This window comes from Ylistrum balloti, unplaced genomic scaffold (assembly GCF_031769215.1).
Source record: "Ylistrum balloti isolate Yb309-2 unplaced genomic scaffold, AGI_CSIRO_Ybal_v1 Utg370240, whole genome shotgun sequence".
Classification (NCBI taxonomy): domain Eukaryota; kingdom Metazoa; phylum Mollusca; class Bivalvia; order Pectinida; family Pectinidae; genus Ylistrum; species Ylistrum balloti.
This window is the reverse complement of record NW_026782195.1, coordinates 1,743,879-1,761,595: the sequence shown is the minus strand read 5'-3', so window position 1 is coordinate 1,761,595 and position 17,717 is coordinate 1,743,879. Positions and strand designations below refer to the sequence as shown.

Below are 17,717 nucleotides of genomic sequence, written 5' to 3'. Positions count from 1 at the left end.
GTAAAGGCCATTTACCCTTTGTTAACAGTTAATGGAAGAATGTATCGCTGCATAAATCGGAAATTACCGCTTGACTGACATCTCTTAAACCCAACCAAAGGGGCTGGCGAATATAGTTTTGTTTGTTTTCTTATTGGTTTCTGACAACCTTTAATTTTATAGCTTCCCATTGAGACGAAAACTAATGAAAAAATAATAAATCTTTTCCAGTTATCAAAATGTAGCGCTCATCAAGTTTACATTGTAATGTCATCGTTCTTAGTCATATCCTTATGTACCCTTGTCTTGTGATTATGGAATGGCCTCAATAAACATTGCCAGGGGGCGCGCATAATTTTGACCGTTCGGTACTTTTCTAGATGTATGCTCAATTCTCGATGTAAAGCCTAGAGAACTCAGACAAATAAGTTAATTGCTCTCCTGACACAGAAGAGCTGTGATTCAGACTTCAGAGGTTCGGCAATCTTTTCTATTTGAAGAACATATCAGAAGACATGGCTGGTGTTGTTTTGGAGACCTTGAGTTGGAAAAAACTCATTACGCTTGGAATTTTTCTTTTGGTTCTTCAAATTGTCTTCTTTCTGATCGGTGCTGTAATCGGTAAGGATGGTTTCGGCGCATCGCAGTCACCAGTAACTGCACCTGATGATCGTACTCGCTGACTTCATACTTATGTAGTTATAGTGGTTTTCAACAGCAGAAAACGTTACACATGAGAGGCTCTCCTAAATTAACGGCAACGTAGTCTATCATACTATAACCAATATTCACATATCAGACATCATGGCTACTGTGTAACTGTAGACCAAGTCGTTGAAGTTACTTTCTTGCACTGAGACTTAATAATTCAGACAAAGCTTCAGTATTATTACTACAGTAGACCACAAGTTTGATTTTTTTGTTTTGTTTAACGTCGTTTCAACGTATATGGTCATTAAAGTATTTAAAATATCTCGGTGTTACTATACAGTCCAAGATATTTAATGATGAAGATGCTTTAGGGAAAGACAAAAAAACTATGTTATGAATTGACAATCAAAGCCCACAGACAGGCATTGCTGGAGATAAACAGAATGACATGAAGAGTATGATGTAACATATATTTTTGTGCAAACTTCACAAGTGCTGGTGTGTTCCTTAAGAATACCAATACTTGATTGTGCTGAACTCTAACAACTTCAGTGATGTCATTCTGTGCATGTTGCCCACATGCAATCTCTGGGTCTGAATGAGAAATGAAAGTATTGTTTGATTTGAGTCTGAAAAGTAAACTTATTTTTTAAAGAATGTCTGCCTTGACTGTCAACTGTATATGATTTGTATCATAATAAGTGAATAGACAAACAAGGCTAATATCTGTGCATTCAAAAAATTGGTATACAAATTACTATATAAAAACGGGCATTTGCAGTCAATAGGTTTTGGTGTGTACACAGACAACATTAAATCAGGGGTGTAATAATGGAAGCCTGGAAACGGGTTTAGGGGGTTTGGCTTGAAAGAAGCTAGAAGAATTTTGCAAATAATTTACTTCATTTTAAAGGTAGATAAAATCATGTGTATGCATTGTGTAAATGCTATATGTCTTATAATTATTTTGCAAATTGGCATTTTGTCTACTATGCAAAGACATTTTTTATGCAATTTTAACTTTACGCTTGAATACATAAATTATGATTACTATCTTATAGCACCTGCACCAACTCATGTCATATCGATGACTGCCACTAGATGCTACGACAGAAATTCTTATCGAGAAAAAGACCGATGGTTTACGCCTCGTGGAAAAGGCGCTTGTGAAAGTCTCCTTAGTTTGGATCCAAGTGACAAGAAGATTCAAGAGGAAGGAATTACAGCAGAACAAGTTGTCTTCTCATTCTGGATTCCATGGCCGAGGGATGGACACCAGTTGAAAATGCATCGTTATTTCCAATTTCTCCTAGCTGTTCTGCAGCTAGACATTGAGTATGACCCACAGATTCCTCTAGGTATGGAGGCAAAGTTGAATACATATACACTCATGTCTGAATGTCATCAGTTATGTAACAATGATGTATATAATGATAACAAATATTGAATTTATCTGGTAACACTATACACTACATGAATAGGTATTACCTAGGTTTCAACTAAATATGTTTTTTTTTTATATGTACTTACATTTGTCATACATTTTGTGATTTTAGATTATTTTGAAATAAAATCGCAAATTAAGTTACCCAGTATGTCAGAAGAGCTACCAATTTTTGAGGGTCAGTTATGGTCAGCTAGCTTGCCTTGATCTGTAAAGAATTGAATTCAAATTTGAGACATTTTATTTTAAAGTTTAACATTTCATAAGCATTTTAGGAAAAAAAATTCAAAGCATGTACACATTCATTTGATTATATACAATATACATAATTTTTTTAAAATTTTTTTTTCAGCAAATAAAGCCAAATTGCAAATGGATATTCGTTTAGCAGCTGGCAACAAGGAGGATAATGGAAATTGGACACTGTTGGCAAGTTCAATGGAGGACAGAAACATTGAATGTGACCTAACCAAAAAGGTGAAAGTCTTTCCTTATTATTGAATATTATTTCTCTTGTTATACCAGGTGTCATTTGTGTTTTCTATCTCCTAGACTAGGCCAGTTATTGATCAAATACAGTTCTGTATTCTCTCATATTGAATAATTAATATATGTATTGTGTAACTGGTATCAAACATTGTGTTATCTTATAACCTAGAGTAATTGATTTCCCAGTCATACATGACAACACCATTTAACTCCAGTAGCCTACCTCAATAAAAATAAAATTCATGTAAGATTTTAATCGCTTTGTCTTAGGAAAAAGGTTTTTGTGTGATGAAAAAATATTTTCTAGAATGGTCATCCCTCAAGAACAGAACCAAAGCATTTAGGGTAGTTGTTAGTACAGAGAAATACAAGACATCATTTTGTGTTCTTTTCCTATGTTTTTTTTTTGTGAATCAAGAGTTGATAATAGAAAAGGAGATATACCAGTACTTGCTTAATTCTGAATGATACATAAAAAAGGGCGCGCAACTGGGGTATAAAGTCAGATAGACAATACAGCACTCATTGACTGACTTGTCCGTTTCCTTATTTAAATTACACTATGATAAGCTAGAATATTTGAACAATAATCTACCTTACCTAGATTATTGTTCAAATATTTGGGGACATTGTTCTCAGACTTATATTAAACTAGAGAGATTACAGAAAAGAGTTTTACGTATAATTATGAATGCTGACTACTCTGTATCAGGGGATGAACTATTCACCAAACTCAAATGGTTACCTTTTAGCAAAAGAGTGAACTACAATGAATGTATACTAATGTATAAAGTAGCTTACAAACTGTGTCCAAACTACTTGGACTGTAATATGCTTGTGTCCAGTGTACACAGTATACAAACTAGGGCATCTACTGCTGGTAACTATATCATACCTAAACACAAAACTGAAAAGTTTAAAAATTCCTTCCTATATACTGGACCAACTTTGTGGAATCAGCTTCCAGTAAATATCAGACAATGTGGAACCTTACCAACTTTTAAGTTTCATTGTAAAAAATTCATCTCTAATTTACCAACCTAGATCCACATTTTTATGCCAGTGTTATTTTAGCCCTAAGATAGTATGGTACCTTTATGAACGTTGCCAATTAATTGTTTTAATTATCAGTCCTGTATCCCTTACAAAACCTCGCTAATTTAGTCCTTTTATTATATTATTAGTCACTCTATAACCATTATTTATACCTCTTCACTATGTGCCTTTATCATTTCATTTGTTTTATTGATGTACATCTTAGTCCTTCATAATTATGCTAGTTTACTGTGATATTTGTGATTTTTATATCATGTGTGATGCTGTAATCTTAATGTTGTATATATTGTACATTTTACTGTCGACCACTTGTTAGAAGAGTCTTGTACTCAAAGTGTTAAATAAAGTCATTTATTATTATTATTATTATTATCATTAAAGAGCAACAAAATGAGTGTTGATTAGATTAAATTAATCTTATCATTTCTTAAGACAAACATTGGGATTTGCATGAACATATTGATTAGATTGAATAAATTATACCATATTAATGTAAAAATCCTCTTTGTGTTTACAGATGGATAAAGGTGACATCTACGACTGTGACCTACTTCAGCTGTTTGAGCTTGGCAGTGTCCACTACCATTACTATCTAGTCAACATCCGGTTACCAACATTTCCATTGAAGGGCGTCAACATTGATATCGGCAAGATTGTTGACATGCACATGCATGTAAGTCTAAGGTCATCTATATGCATGTTCATTTACGTTGACTTGAACATCGTTTAGCCGCTGTCAACATGTGTAACATCATTTTATAAAGATGACAATGGTTGGATATCTATGGGTTAGACTGCAGACAAGAAAAATTCCTTTAACACACAAGTAGTCAACAGTCGGATTAATTGTAAATATCAACTGACAAGATTTTATTACACAAATTTAAATTTGGATTGCTAGCATTATAGCAATGACTGGGAAAGCGACCCATGATGCTCTTTTTTGGTAGGTTATCTCCCTTGTGTTATATGCTGCTCAACTAGATTTTTATTCATTTTCCGCAGGGAATTCACCAAAATGGAGGCTTTAGTTTTGTGTGGTTCAGTTTGAAGACTGCGATGTTTCCCATGATTCTTGGAATTTTGATCTGGTTCTGGAGGAGAATAACTCAGATGTGCAGACCCCCAAATCTTCTAGAAAGGTAGGTTTCCCACATGTGAAAATACCATACTTCTAAACTTTGAGGAGTGGTGCGCATGCTTCACTACACCTCCAAATTTTTGAGAGTTGTGAACCCCTCAATAACACCTCCAGAATTTCTGGTCATGACACCTGCAAATTTTCTGTATGTGAGAGTGAGGTGTACACTTCTCAACACTTCCAAATGTTTTGGAGTAATGTATTCTCCATAAGTTAAGCTACCATATCTTCAAACTTTCAGCATCTTTATGTATGACAACTTTTTCTGGTAAATTTCACTTTCCAGGATATTTGTTAGTTCAAGAGTATTTATTTTCTTTATTTCTCGTAACCTCACTGATTAATTTCATATAAAACTCCAGGATTGTTTTTCTAACTACATTGAAGTGAGATTGCACAAGTGTCTCAAGCTTCTGTTAGGTTACTTTTGATTTTTGAAGATGTGTTACTGCGACACCACCATTACCTTAGACTTACATCAATCAAAAAACATTGTCTTTTATTGTCGCTGTTCAATCATTAGCACTACATGTACCTCTCAATGCTAAACTGTGTTCTGCTATAATGGTTACAGTGTTTGTTCTTGTACCTTTCAGGACACTGTTTTCCCTGGGAATTGTCATGACCATCCTGAATTGTGAGTATACCTATTTAAGTCAATGGTGTTAGCCTACATGAGTAAATGTTGACTCTCTTGTATACTTTATCTTAAACTTTATTAATCATTTACTGTCCGAGTCATCGTTTTTCCTTTAAATTATTTATCCTTCAGTCAGTCCAGAAGGCCAACACATGTATGAATCCTCTGCCTCCAAGTAAAGGATGGAATTATTACATAATGATATATGTTAGTATTCGTATATATGATCTTGGTGTTATTGCTGAATAACTATGCTGCTCTCTTGCTACAACTACTGGTAAAAGCAATCATGCTTTTCTGTTATTTACCTCTGCAATTAGTATTCGTCTGATATAAAGGTGTTGTCCTATGTTTCATTGGTGATAAGCCATTAACCACTGTTTATTGTTCTGTGTTCATATGATGTACGTAAATTCCAATGGAAATGAAACACCCAAGTGTTGCATTAGTAAATGTTAGAAATGAAGTAAAATACTTATTAGTTTAATATCTAGCAACTTTATGAAAAATTAGACATTTTGACTAAATGTTCCGATGTATAGTATTTCTATCATACAGCACCCAAAGATGAGAAAATGAAATATAAGGCAAGTTCTTCTTGTACAGGTCCAATTGAATGGTTTACCTTGGCTTTTGACATCCCATTCATGCTACTGCTCAATGACATACGACAAGGAGTATTCTACGCTATGCTTCTATCCTTCTGGATCATCTTTACTGGAGAACATGTCATGGTTGGTCATTTTCATAAGATCAGTGTTACTTAACGCTCATGAAACTTGCTTTCAGCTTTTTGCAAAATTAATAAATTGATTGTGTGATGCTCGCCTATTCATCGTCATCGTCGTCATCATCGTCACTACTACTACACTCATAAGAAATATAAAGAAAATCTGAAGTCCCCTATTCTTCAGATGTGATTTGTTTTCAGTCTAGTTTCTTTGCTGAACTTTAACACAAGGTCAAATTTATTTATACCTATTAAAACTTTTAATCCATTTCTATTGAATTTGTGTTCAGTTTGTAACTTTCAAGATATTTGCCTGTGATGGTAATGGTAGACGGCTGTTCTTATTACTGTCCAACTTTATACAATTGTATTGTGTAAAAACATACCATGTACAACAATTCGGTGGTATAAATGTTTGAGGTTTCTTTCACAGGATCAGACCGAGAGGAACCGCCTATCTCTTTACTGGAAACACTTGGCAGCTGTTGTGTTTGGCTGCATCTGCATGTTTGTGTTTGAAATGTGTGAAAGGTACAACTTGAATAAGAATCTTAACATTTCTCAGACTAAGACTAGCACTATACTGTGAGATCAAGATTTACTGTTGTTTAACCAAGAATCTGCAAAAGAATTTACCAGACAAAATTATAGTTAAAAGCTTATAGATATTGATAGATGTACAAAAGACTATTTCCAGAAATTCAGTAGATGTTTATTTTTGGTCATAGATGCTTGTAAATACTGGTACATTGTATTTTACTGTCACACAAATAGATTACTTTTGAAAGATTTGATTTATGAATGATATGATACTGAATCTCTTGTGCGTGTTTATACATACAAAATACTACACATTCATGTCTTTTTTTTTTTATTTACAGAGGTATCCAGTTAAAAAATCCATTCTTCAGTGTTTGGACAACACCTACCGGTACCAATCTGGCTGTATCCTTGCTTTTTTAAAATGATTATCTCCCTTACATAACCAAAATGTGGATTGATGGATTTAAAAAGTCGACGATTCCATTAGAGGTTCATTTGAGTTTGGTCTTAGTGTGCTAAATCAAAGAGAGATATCCGTGTCTTTTATGTCACATATTGTACACAAGACAAGCTTGTTTACCTGACAAGCACATGTCCAGTGTGAAAGAATCAACTTTAAGATTTTTTTTTTTTTTATTAAATAAACAAAAAATAAAATCTCATCATATTATATCTGTTAACATTATAATATAGAATCTTTCTTGGGTTTATTCTTCTCTGTTTCTGTTCACATATATCAATTAAATTGTGACATGGAATCTATCTATCAGTTTCTGATAATATATATCAATCACATTTCTAATATAGAATCTGTTCTGAGTGCATACTTCTGTGGGTTTTTTTTTAATATAGTCAGTTAAATTGTTTTATAGAATCTATCTTGAGTACATACCTCAATGTTTCTTTTGATTCACATTTATATCAATTAAAATTTTATTACAGAATCTGTCCCTGAGTGTATACAGAATCTGTCCCTGTGTGTATACAGAATCTGTCCCTGAGTGTATACAGAATCTGTCCCTGAGTGTATACAGAATCTGTCCCTGAGTGTATACAGAATCTGTCCCTGTGTGTATACAGAATCTGTCCCTGAGTGTATACAGAATCTGTCCCTGAGTGTATACAGAATCTGTCCCTGAGTGTATACAGAATCTGTCCCTGAGTGTATACAGTGTATACAGAATCTGTCCCTGAGTGTATACAGAATCTGTCCCTGAGTGTATACAGAATCTGTCCCTGTGTGTATACATAATCTGTCCCTGAGTGTATACATTTGTCCTGCTTTGGTTCTGTTGATAGGCTGTATGTCAATGAATCTATTCTCCGTATTTTCTTCTCTTGTTTTTTCATAATGTTTCAAGAAGACTTTTGTTATTGTCAGCTGGAGATATAGAAAAGATACTATTTATAACCCCAGAGCATTGTATTGTGTGAATTTTTGTTGGAAAGTTTGAGATTTATATTAACCTAACAATCTTCTCAGCTGGCATTCATCATTCTGGCAGGAGTTGCGGCATGTTGCTATTTCCTCTTCCTGTGCTATATGGTTGTGTGTGTTTTCAAAACCATCAGTGCGAAACGGATGACTCTGCCCAGCATGAGTAGTCTTAGGAGGCGCTTCTACATGGTAAGTTAAAACTATTACAGCTGAGCTAAATTGTATAGCTGTTTGTGTCTATGTGGATAGAGTAGAAACAACGCTCACTACAGATTTATTGGTAGTAATGTATAGTGAGGTACATGAACAACACCAATATTCTGGACAGTAGAGCTTCTTATCAGTCTTATTCCGAATCAATTCCCTATAATTTGGGACTCACACAACAGATTTGGAATTTATTTTCTACATGAACATCTGATCAGATTCTGGTTTGCAATGGACAAAGAATTTCCAATCTTTTGACAGGTTATTGAATTGATGTTATTCCAAAAAACAATCCAAACAATGTCTTCTGTAATTGTTTGATGCTGTTACTTGGTCTGTTATGATTCATTTGATGTTTCTTTTGTAGGGCCTCATCTACCGGTTTAAATTCCTGATGCTGGTCACTCTGTTTTGTTCTGCCATGACTGTCATTTTCTTCATCATCAGCCAGCTGAGTGAGGGTCAGTGGAAGTGGGGAGATGAAGATCTCAATATCCAATACACCAGTGGATTCTTCACCGGTCAGTATAGCCTACACCTCTCTACCATGTAACCTACCACATTCATCACCAGTCAGTATAGCCTACACATCTCTACCATGTAACCTACCACATTCATCACCAGTCAGTATAGCCTACACCTCTCTACCATGTAACCTACCACAGTCATCACCAGTCAGTATAGCCTACACATCTCTACCATGTAACCTACCACAGTCATCACCAGTCAGTATAGCCTACACATCTCTACCATGTAACCTGCCACAGTCATCACCGGTCAGTATAGCCTACACTTCTCTACCATGTAACCTACCACATTCATCACCAGTCAGTATAGCCTACACATCTCTACCATGTAACCTACCACAGTCATCACCAGTCAGTATAGCCTACACATCTCTACCATGTAACCTACCACTGTCATCACCGGTCAGTATAGCCTACACATCTCTACCATGTAACCTACCACAGTCATCACCAGTCAGTATAGCCTACACATCTCTACCATGTAACCTACCACAGTCATCACCAGTCAGTATAGCCTACACATCTCTACCACGTAACCAAAGAAGGTCGGAATGTAGAGACAAAAATAAATATGTATTTTTTTGTTCAAATTAATACTAATGCTTTGTGATTGTACTCATTTAACCCAGCAGCTGGTGGGCTGGTTGTTTATCATCTTTTTATTCTTAAACTTGTAAATGCCTTAAAGTATCATATGATAATACATTCTTTATTTAATTGGTATTTACAAATTTTGATTGTCTTTAATGCATGCCTGAAAGTTTTTTAACAGCTTTTCTATTCAAATTTAAATGCAAAAAAAATTATATCTTTTAGTTGAAATACATCTTTGTTTTTAAACACCTCAACTTATCATAGTGTTGTTTTTTCATGTGTGTTTTTTTTTTTTTTGTTTCTTTTAGGTGTGTATGGCATGTGGAACGTCTACATCTTTGGATTGCTGTCCATGTATGCTCCCTCTCACAAAACAGTGGTGGAAGTTGGTAAGCATTAAATTTACTTACAGAGGCAACTTGTGTGGGAGTGTCCTGAAGATTTTTTAAAGATTTCTTTTCTTTTTATTTTTTTTTTGTTTGTTTTTCAAATTGATTATTATTTATTTTGCCACTTTCAAAATTACAATTCTTATGTAGTTCATAGGTCTCTATTTTCATCCCCATTAAAAATTGCGGCTGACATTAAACTTTTACCTCAAAGTAAGTAATTTTGATATGACCAGATTAGCAGTTAATATTTCTTGTGGCATACACACAGAGTATGATATTGTTGCAATATAACAATGTTACACTAGCAGGTTGAGTAAAAAATAGCTGGTCATTTTCAAGGAGATGATATTTTCACTATTTTACAGTACATTAATGTGATCACAAAAAACTACTCCATGAAGTAATGAGACATGAGTGTATTATATGCCCTTTTACATTCAGATCACCAAATTTTAATTCCTTGATATAGTATTCGGCTGTTTTGAAAAAAATTCATGAAAAGTTTTAACCCATAAAATGACCAGATATATGGTGTTAAACTATCAGTATAGTATGTCCTGACAGATTACAATAATATATCGTTAACCACTTCAGATGCTGATGAGAACAGCCAAGAAGAATCTGTCCAGCTGACGCAGCTTCCTTCATCCAGTCTCCCCGCCGAGACCTCTGCCCTGCAGGCTTTTGTCAGCAAGAGCGCCCAGGAATAACCAAATTATGTGTCAGTGGTAACTGCTGCATCTTCAGAAACCTAAAAACTTTTCCAAAATTGTCTTACGAAAGAAGCAAGTTCTTTGTCATGTGTATTTGATGATTTGAAAGCATTAATTTGAAGACCATTTGTTTGGCTGACTACTTTTACAAGGTTACTGTCTCTAGATGAAGGAAGTTGATTGAGGTTTGTATGAACATGTAAACTGCAATAATATCTATAGTAATCATTTATGTTTTGTGTTTGTACATTGTGAAAATTCATTTACTTTTGAAAAGTATCTGTTACATTTCTTCTGCATGCTATTGTTTACAATAAATAATAGTCTTCCTTTATTATCAATTTTATTGAGAAATGACTATTTATATGTTGTGTCTCTTGTACTGAAGCTGTACCAATATATCTTGGTATCATTCACTGAAATTTTTGTACTTAAACCCTCAAGTACTGGTTGACAATAACCTACAGGTATTTTCTGCTAGCTCTGATTAATGTGACATTGGAGGAATCTGTTATTCCTGTCATTTACCGCTTCTGTCCAGCACAATCTAAATGGAAGCAGCAACATCATGCCTCTGTTATGGTCCTTTTAAGGACATTTTAAGACAACCAGCAAATCTGTAGTAAAATTATTTTATTTTAATGAAAATTTCTTGAAACGAAATATCTACTATCACATAATGATTTGTTGAATAAAAACAGTTATCATCAACTAAAATGGAATTATTAAACTACGGTCATGGAAAGCATTAGTTTCAGCTTCCAATTAGCCGGTCAGGTCATTCCACATAGGACTACACTAAGGGCATTGAGGGGCATGTCATGATAGCAAATGACAAATAATTATCTATCTGGACAGAAAACTTGGAGCGTTCAGGTTGTTTTATAAGCCATGCAATATTCTGTTTCTCTTTGCATACAATAAGTACTGTGACAATTGTGTTAATATTGGATTAGGTCAATGGAAGGTTAGATGGTTGGTTAAGAGACTTGATGTGTTGGTTGGTCAGATGGCAAAGTGGTAATCCACTTGTCTTTCACCAAGGTGACCCAAGGTTTGATTCTTTAATTTGACTTAAAAAAGTATGGGTTTTTTTCCACAGGTTTTCTGTTACAGAAAAACAGTTATCATCAACTAAAATGGAATTATTAAATCACCATGACCGACTTTCAAGGAAAGCATTAGTTTCAGCTTTTAATTATTAATCCGGTCAGGTCATTCCACATACACTACACTAAGGGCATTGAGGGGCATGTCATGATAGCAAATGACAAATAATTATCTTTCTGGACAGAAAACTTGGAATATAGCGTTCAGGTTGTTTTATAAGCCATGCAATATTCTGTTTCTCTTTGCATACAATAAGTACTGTGACAATTGTGTTAATATTGGATTAGGTCAATGGAAGGTTAGATGGTTGGTTAAGAGACTTGATGTGTTGGTTGGTCAGATGGCAAAGTGGTAATCCACTTGTCTTTCACCAAGGTGACCGAAGGTTTGATTCTTTAATTTGACTTAAAAAGGTATGGGGTTTTTCCACAGGTTTTCTGTTTCCTCTCAAAGTAAGACCTCTCACACTCTGCCATCTCGAGTCTGTAGTATGTTGGGATGAAAGGCTACGAAGTTTGTAAACTAAATCACCATGACCGACTTTCAAGGTCACTGTGATCATATTCTTCTACCAAACTCATTTAATTATTAATCTGAGTGGCCCCTAGTTTGTTCATTTCACCTACACATATGTATTGTAAAGAAGTTGTATGGTGTTTGGGAGGAAGATGAAAGTCACAAAAATAAACCCTACACAACATTTTGTTTCTTTACAAGCGGCAGATCAGCTGAGTAATATAGGTCCACTGAGTCTCTCATTCATTAAGGAGGTCAACTAAATACTTTAACAAGGTTTTTCAAATTCTTAAAAATGTACATCTCCCCCAGAAAGATAATTTGGCAGAAATTCCCTTAGATATTCCATTCTCCTTCCATTTTTTTTAGTTGTATAAATCCGTAAAAACGTAATATAAACTGCTTTTCCTTGACTGATACAAAAGGCTAGCAATGTTAATAAGTGATTTTGAGCATACAAGCTTAACAATCACAAATAAAAGATCTGTCAAATAGGCATGCCTTTCAACATGTTATATTATACAGCAGAACTGTTCTGTGAAAATCTTTAAGTATCATTGCTGTATTTATACGTAGTATAATCAAGCGTGTATATAGTGTTGATGTGTTATACCCATGTTTTATGATATATCAAAATCATATATTAAGTCCTGTTTGATCTGTTTCTTTAAATAGTTCAGCTGTTGGTACCTGTTGTGTAGAGGTACCTGTATTATGTAGAAGTAGGTCATATTACAAATGAAATTATAATTATCTGTCTAGGTACATTATGTCATTAATTTTCAATATTTTTTGTTGTCTCTTCATTCGGAAAAGTAGATAGTGAAATGTGTCGCCAAGGTGCTCTTGTAGGGTTATAGTAATATAAGTAGAGACAGGTACTCTTTTGATTATAAAGGTATGAGACAGGTACTCTTTTGATTATAAAGGTATGAGACAGTACTCTATTGATTATATAGGTAGAGACAGGTACTCTTTTGATTATAAAGGCAGAGACAGGTACTCTATTGATTATATAGGCAGAGACAGGTACTCTATTGATTATAAAGGCAGAGACAGGTACTCTTTTGATTATGAAGGTAGAGACAGTACTCTATTGATTATATAGGTAGAGACAGGTACTCTTCTGATTATATAGGTAGAGACAGTACTCTGTTGATTATATAGGTAGAGACAGTACTCTATTGATTATATAGGTAGAGACAGTACTCTATTGATTATAAAGGCAGAGACAGTACTCTGTTGATTATAAAGGTAGAGACAGTACTCTATTGATTATATAGGTAGAGACAGTACTCTATTGATTATATAGGTAGAGACAGGTACTCTATTGATTATATAGGTAGAGACAGTACTCTATTGATTATATAGGTAGAGACAGGTACTCTTTTGATTATATAGGTAGAGACAGGTACTCTATTGATTATAAAGGTAGAGACAGTTACTCTATTGATTATATAGGTAGAGACAGGTACTCTTTTGATTATATAGGTAGAGACAGTACTCTTTTGATTATATAGGCAGAGACAGTACTCTGTTGATTATATAGGCAGAGACAGTACTCTATTGATTATATAGGCAGAGACAGTACTCTATTGATTATATAGGTAGAGACAGTACTCTATTGATTATATAGGTAGATACAGGTAGTCTGTTGCCTTATTTTCCTACCAGGAAGCTATTTTGATTAATGCCTATTCCGTATTTTACTACATACCAGGGTACTTAAATTCATAGCCTTTTTCACCTGTCAAATCTATTACAGAGATCAAGTGAATATGTGGAAAGATTGTATTTATTTTTTACTTAATATGTGTTGTTTGTCTAGCCAACCAGAATCTCCTTCCTGGCTTATATTCTTAATAACATCATAAAACATTTAACTGTCAATGTGATATTTCCAAGAATTGGCCCTAGGAAATGTATGCTTATTGAAATTTTAAATAAATATCTGTTTTTATTTACGCAGTTATAAGAATGACAGTTTGAATAGACGTACTTAATACAAAATAACATAGGTTGTTAATTTCTTCCTGTATATAGAAATGGTTCTAAACCTTTCCGTTATCGTAGGCAGTGTGTCATCACAACAGTGGACAGAAATGTACCGTACATGATATATGTGGTATTACCAGACGTTCTGAAACCTTAAAACTTCCTTGAAAAATTCATCTTTTTGTAGATGAAAAATGTCAACAATTTATTTAATCAGATATTAATTCCTACTTGTAGGTAAAATTTTGTGCAATATTTACACATTGGCAACTTACATTGTTTGATTTCTTTATAACTGATGCCATATTTGCTGTATTTCTGTAAAAGTTTTAAATCAAGTTAACATTGGTTGTTTTCTACACTTGATAACTGATGATAGATCATTTTGTAATGTTATTATAATTGTGATAAAAACATATTTTTACATTTATCACTAGTCCTCCACCTCAGGGTTGTGGGTTTGAGGAATAAATAGGGCAGGTACTGATCATAGGTCACCGGTTTTTCTACAAGGAAGATCTGACTCTCCGCCTCCTCCCAAACAATCATTCAGTGACTGAGGAAGTTAATAGGACATAGGACAACAATAAATCAAATATAAATCTTCAGTGATGTAAAAGTTTTTCTGTGATTTGATAAAATGTTATCACAATTCAAAATCTGGTACAGTACGACAGATTTGTTTCAAACTCCAGAAGGCACAAGATAAAATTTTACAAAAAGAATATTTGCAACGAACCGCTAGTGACCAACAGGAATTTATTTCACCTCTGGAGGATTATAACATATCTATGGTAAAATTCTCTTATCATACAACATGGAATATTGGAAATAAGTATTGGTGGCAAACCTTGGAAGACAAGAGAGTAATTTTCTACATTAAAATAAATCCCTTGTTTTGTATAATGGATTCTTAATGTTGAAATATGTCGGTAAGGACCACTGGAGGTCAAGTTTCGAGACCGTTTAAAGAGTAAGATTAAAGTGAGTTTATTTCATGCTAGACAGTAATACTCTATTGTGAACAATAAGAGACTGCCAAAACTTCATTTCTACATTACACCCATGTTGAAAAGCAACACAGAGAACTGAAATAGTTAACAGGCAATCACAGAGGGCCTCAGGAGGAATTAGTGATCTATAGTATATCTTACAGTTTGTAATATAAGATAGTAATTCTCTTTAGCAATGTCAATAGGATACTAATTAATTCTCTACAGCAAAACATATTCTCCACCAGTGGAGACTTTTTCATAACAAAAGACAGAAAATGTAAGAAAGTGGACCTCGGTTATGAAATATGTTTTTAAATGAACCGTAAAGACATAAGAAACGATGATCTATATATACTTATGAAACTACGGCGTCTCTCTTTCTGATATATTGTTATATACCTGAACATTTGTGAAGCATTTTGACTCAATGAAAGGAATTGTGACTTTCGTTACATTTAATATAATCTTTTAAACATGTTTTTCAAGATAAATACTTCTACTGTATATTTAAGTTTCATATCTACATTATATCATGTTTTACTGTGTATTTAAAACCCTAGTATATGTTATGCTGTATGTAAATTTGTTTTCAGCATGATGCACTATTTGTCTCATATACCTTTACAGTGAACATGCTGTGGTGATTTATTGTGTTGTAATCATTCATATTTGTTTTTGTGAATTAAGCAACAAAAAAGTAGACATAATTTTACATTTTGACCAAAACTTTTTTATATCGACTGAAATGAAACTGGCAGTAAGTAAGTAAAACTTATTTAAAAGTCTACATCGTAACTGCAGCACATAGGTACTTCTCTCTGTCTAGGATCCATATATATATAGAGTTATTTTCCATTAATGACAAATTTTTACTGAATCTCATGTATATAGTGATGTAGAGTTCTAAGCGAGTATAAATTGATATTTGTCTCTCAGAATTAACGTAAATGAAAGTATACCTTTCATAAATAATTGTTTTTGAGGAAATGTTTAAATAATACACTTTTAAGGCCATCAATTCGAATACCAGGTACGTTTTTTTAGTTTCACATAATTTTCATTCAGAATAGTATTTTCAGGTTGTGTTTAAGCACAGTTTTAAATAAAGGGGATAAAACTGTTGTAATAGTCTCTTGAAAAATAACTGGTTATTTCAAGAAAGATACATACACCAAAATATTTTTTAAATTTTTTATTCTGTTTGTTTAATATACGGTTATGTTTTGTACTTAAGTTGACACGATTAAATGTCCAAAGTGTAAAATACAGCTGATTTAACTACGCAAAATTGTTGTACTATTATGGTGTTGTCAAGCACACTGCTTATCTATATATAGAATTGAGGAAGTACATTGGCTCAACATTCAGTGACTCACTAAGGATAAACATCTATACAATTTACCTATTTCATCATGCAGTGCTACAAATACCACACTGTAAATTTTTATACATATAAGTGATTGAAAATTATTGTAGGTTGTGATTGAATGATATAGATGTTAACTGCTATTAGTGCTTATCAAAATATGTATTTATATGCAGAACGTTAAAGGTGTTTGCATGCTATACTGTTTGAAATGTATTAGATTTAGCATAGGCTGAATTATAGTGTAGAAAAGTTTCATATTTATATAGTTTTGAAAATAGTTTAATTTCTCACCATACTTCAGTGTATTGGAATAAATGTGATAATGTGTTCCAGCCAGTTGTTATTTTCTATTTTTAACTATATGACGTCATGGGAATTAGGACCTGTATAATGTTGTACAGGTGAAGCTCAGTCACTCTGTAGGTTTGATGTATCCTCCATTGATCTCTTTACTTTGTAGTTGTAGTTTATACCAGTTGAGAAGAAGCTACCTTTGATCAAAACTATGCCTTACAGAACTCTAACCATCATAAATTACAGCAACTATTTCAAGATTTGAACTCATCTGAAGTCAGAAATCTAGAATTTTTTTATGAGCCAATTATTTTATGTTAGGAACCACCAAAAGGCGAAATAGCTTTTGAAAACGTGTCGCAAAGACCTTGCAATGTAATTTAATTTCACTATTAGATATATTGCTTACGTGTGTAAATACCAAAATATGTATATTGACCATGTCCATCGTATGCACTTACCAGAATTGAAAATCTGAGGACATGGCAGAGTCTTCCACGCCAATCGCTTACTTCGGTCGTGTAATCCAAAGAAATCGGTAGGGACAGGTTTTACCATGCGGTATTATAAGCATGACAAGTTCCCTTTCCGAATGGTGTATTTCCCATTTATTGATAGGAACAACCCTGCTTCCACAACATGTGGTGTTTGTGTCCCCTTTACTGTGATGTTGAAGGGGTTGTTGTGAATTATGAAGGCAGTAGACAGATTAACTCCGAATAAGAGGTTTCGAGATTAATCTAGTTAGACGTGTTTGATGCCCGTCAGTGTATCTGAAATTTCTGCTGTTGCTGCTGCTGCTGCTGCTGTTGTTATTGTTGTTAACCTTGTACTCGTTCGGGGACGTGGAATCACTTACTTTGATTGACCATGATTTACATTTCGGGAGACGCT

At 33.8% G+C, this 17,717-nt stretch overlaps 1 protein-coding gene and 1 long non-coding RNA gene across 2 annotated transcripts; both read left to right on the top strand.

Annotated features, from left to right (window-relative positions):
- The first annotated feature begins 494 nt into the window (after positions 1 to 494).
- On the top strand, positions 495 to 10,840 carry LOC132552187 (protein wntless homolog). Its single transcript, XM_060216335.1, has 13 exons — positions 495 to 600; positions 1,692 to 1,988; positions 2,427 to 2,551; positions 4,137 to 4,292; positions 4,625 to 4,761; positions 5,357 to 5,397; positions 6,007 to 6,134; positions 6,564 to 6,661; positions 7,012 to 7,075; positions 8,157 to 8,300; positions 8,686 to 8,839; positions 9,748 to 9,828; positions 10,426 to 10,840. Exons 1-13 carry the CDS (start codon positions 495 to 497, stop codon positions 10,539 to 10,541), a joined length of 1,647 nt encoding a protein of 548 aa, XP_060072318.1. The 3' UTR covers positions 10,542 to 10,840.
- A 1,020-nt stretch (positions 10,841 to 11,860) lies between these two features.
- Positions 11,861 to 16,861, top strand: LOC132552177 (uncharacterized). Its single transcript, XR_009554320.1, has 2 exons — positions 11,861 to 13,169; positions 13,348 to 16,861. It is a non-coding gene; the product is annotated as an uncharacterized LOC132552177 (long non-coding RNA).
- The last annotated feature ends 856 nt before the right edge of the window (positions 16,862 to 17,717 follow it).

Excerpts from the sequence above, each read along its gene's own strand:
- LOC132552187 (XM_060216335.1), top strand. The coding sequence starts at position 495 with ATGGCTGGTGTTGTTTTGGAGACCTTGAGTTGGAAAAAACTCATTACG. Across the intron at positions 4,762-5,356 it reads CCCCCAAATCTTCTAGAAAG|GACACTGTTTTCCCTGGGAA; the intron begins GTAGGTTTCCCA and ends TGTACCTTTCAG. Across the intron at positions 8,301-8,685 it reads TTAGGAGGCGCTTCTACATG|GGCCTCATCTACCGGTTTAA; the intron begins GTAAGTTAAAAC and ends TTTCTTTTGTAG.